The following is a 2,747-nucleotide window of genomic DNA, read 5'->3' as shown; positions in this document are numbered from 1 at the left end:
TAGTTGCGCGCCGTGATTATTGGGGCATTCCCTTGTATGTGTCCAGTAATAATAAACAAGCTAATAAGGTAGTGATTAATGTGTACAAAGAAGAAGTAGGAAGTAATGGTGGTTGGGTCAACTCCACATGATGACATGTACTCCCGCTTTAGCAAGCTAACACCGTACCATGCATGTTGCTGGTGTGTATATGTAGCATTAATTCGAATTTTAATTATTATTCGTAATATAATCAATCATGTGTATGTGGTGGGTGACTGTTTCTAATCAGAATAATATAGCTAGCTAGTGTGAACATAATGATCTCAACCCATGAAGAAAATTCCCACACTAGCTAGTAGGAGTAGAATAACAATTATATATATATATATATATATTAATAATAGTAGTAATAATAAGTGGTGGTTGGTTATTACTATATTAAGAGGTAAAAATTAGTAACCATAAGCTGTACCTGGTAGAAGCAAAGCAAGCCAATTAATAATTAAGAAATTGAAAAAACAGAAAACATAACCACACACACACTACAGATATGTTATTGTATGTTTATTTATTTAGGTATAGTTAGAATTAGAAGTTGTGTGTGGTTCCAGGCTTGCAAAGCAATCCTTCCAGAGAAGAATCGTTGATAAAAAGTAATGGGTTTGCTTCAAAGCCAACCGAATCTCACTCGTGTCCTCGCCTCCTCATACTTAACAATGCATCTTTCTCTCTCATTCAATTCAACACTTGACACCATCACCTGTAATCACACACATATATATAACTAACTAACTTCCAAGGTTGGAAACGCAACTCTGGCACACATTGAGTTACTGTTAAAGAAAGCCCCTTTTCTCACACCAACCCCTTATATTAACTCCATCGTCCCATCCCACTCTTTTCAATTCATTATTCATTCTCTCTAATTAACAACAATATGGAGCAGCAGGAGGAAGAGGAACATGTGGTGCGCAGCAACAATAATAACAACAATGATCACATGCAAATTATGATGAAGGGCAAGCGCACCAAGCGTCAGAGGCTACCTTCCCCACTTAGGTTAGCTATGGCCATGCCTTCTTCAACTTCTTCAACCTCCTCTTTCGGTTTGGATACCCCAACAACAACCGCAAGAACGGAAGATGAGGATAATAACGACGAAGACATGGCGAATTGCTTGATCCTCCTGGCTCAAGGCGGCGGAGGCCGGGTAACCCGCCATAATAACAAAAAAGAAAGCATATTCAACCTTTACGATTGCAAGACTTGTAACCGAAGCTTCCCTTCCTTCCAAGCTTTGGGAGGACACAGAGCCAGCCACAAGAAGCCCAAGATCTTAACAAACAGTAGTAGTGTTATTACTACAGAAGAGAATTACAATAATGACCCTACAAGCACCGCCCTCACCTTGCAAATATCAAACAGCTCCATGTACTGCCGCAGCACCACCACCACCAAAACAACAACCGCCATGGAAACCCCTGCTCCTATTTCCAAGACAAGTAAGGTTCATGAATGTTCCATTTGCGGTGCCGAATTCACTTCTGGCCAAGCTTTGGGTGGTCATATGAGGAGGCACAGGGGTTTCTTGACCGTTTCTTCCGCCACAGCCGCAACCACAACCACCACCACTACAGCTACATCATCATCTATTAGTGGTGCTAATGCTGATCATCAAGAGACCAAGAACAATAATAATAATGTCAACAAGAATATTTTGAAGCTGGACCTCAATCTTCCGGCACCGGAAGATGATCATCACAACAGGGTATCAAAGTTCTCGTTCCAGTCCAAAGAGAAAGTTATTGTGTTCTCTTCTGCAGCTTCTCTCGTAGATTGCCATTATTAGATTGTTCATAATAATATATAGCCTCACTTCGATCCTCTCTATCATTGATTAAGTGTTCAGTTATATTGACATTTCTTAATTCGTTCATATTGTCCATTTGTCGTTATTTTCACTCCATTAACCCTTGTATACATTCAATGATTCTCAGTTAATATTCAAAATTAATTTGAACTTTTATTCAGACTCTGGTTTTGAAATATATACTTACGTGCACAATTTATTCCTCTTATATTCATTGTATATATTGGTTTGAGAGATTCTTTGGTACCATGTTTTTGGTTCGACAATTAGAAGGAATCTAAGTATAGGGAGAGCAACGGAGATACATGATACTTCATATGAATTTCTCTTTTTTTTTTTTTCAGTCTCAATAAAATCATGTCATCCATATTTAAACTTTATTATTATGAAGTTTATTAAATTGGTCAACGAGTGAAATGTCATATATATAACGATTTTTTTATATTATTTATATCTTCTACTTTTCATGTTAAAAATTATTAATCAAAGATAAAAAAATTTGTTTTTAGTATATATAATAAAAAGCATACAAACATCATTTTTCAATATTAAAATAACCTTCCGATAAGATATTAGAATACATAAGCAAAGGTTGTAAATCCGGTATCCGTGAGTAAAGGATTAATAATGCACATATGAGATATGGACAATGTTAACGAGATAATATTTAAGATTATTAAAATTTGTTTTATTTAGTATATAATTATTTTAATAATAATTAACGAATATTAAATAAAATAATTTTAAATTGTTTGGACTATTTTTTATAATTATTTTAAGGATTATTTTTTATTATCTTCGTATCATTGGATTTTATTTCACAAATAAAATAAAACAAAATCTCGTAATATTACAAGTAATAACGTTCAAGAACTTAAATAAAGATGTTAAAAAC

At 34.8% G+C, this 2,747-nt stretch overlaps 1 protein-coding gene across 1 annotated transcript; it reads left to right on the top strand.

Moving 5' to 3' along the window:
• Nucleotides 1–612: 612 nt before the first annotated feature.
• Nucleotides 613–2,012, top strand: LOC107494043 (zinc finger protein ZAT5-like). The gene has a single exon (XM_016115074.3). It carries the CDS (start codon nt 920–922, stop codon nt 1,829–1,831), a length of 912 nt encoding a protein of 303 aa, XP_015970560.1. The 5' UTR covers nt 613–919; the 3' UTR covers nt 1,832–2,012.
• Nucleotides 2,013–2,747: the final 735 nt, after the last annotated feature.

Source organism: Arachis duranensis, chromosome 6 (genome assembly GCF_000817695.3).
Source record: "Arachis duranensis cultivar V14167 chromosome 6, aradu.V14167.gnm2.J7QH, whole genome shotgun sequence".
Lineage (NCBI taxonomy): Eukaryota > Viridiplantae > Streptophyta > Magnoliopsida > Fabales > Fabaceae > Arachis > Arachis duranensis.
This window is presented reverse-complemented; position numbering and strand designations above follow the sequence as displayed.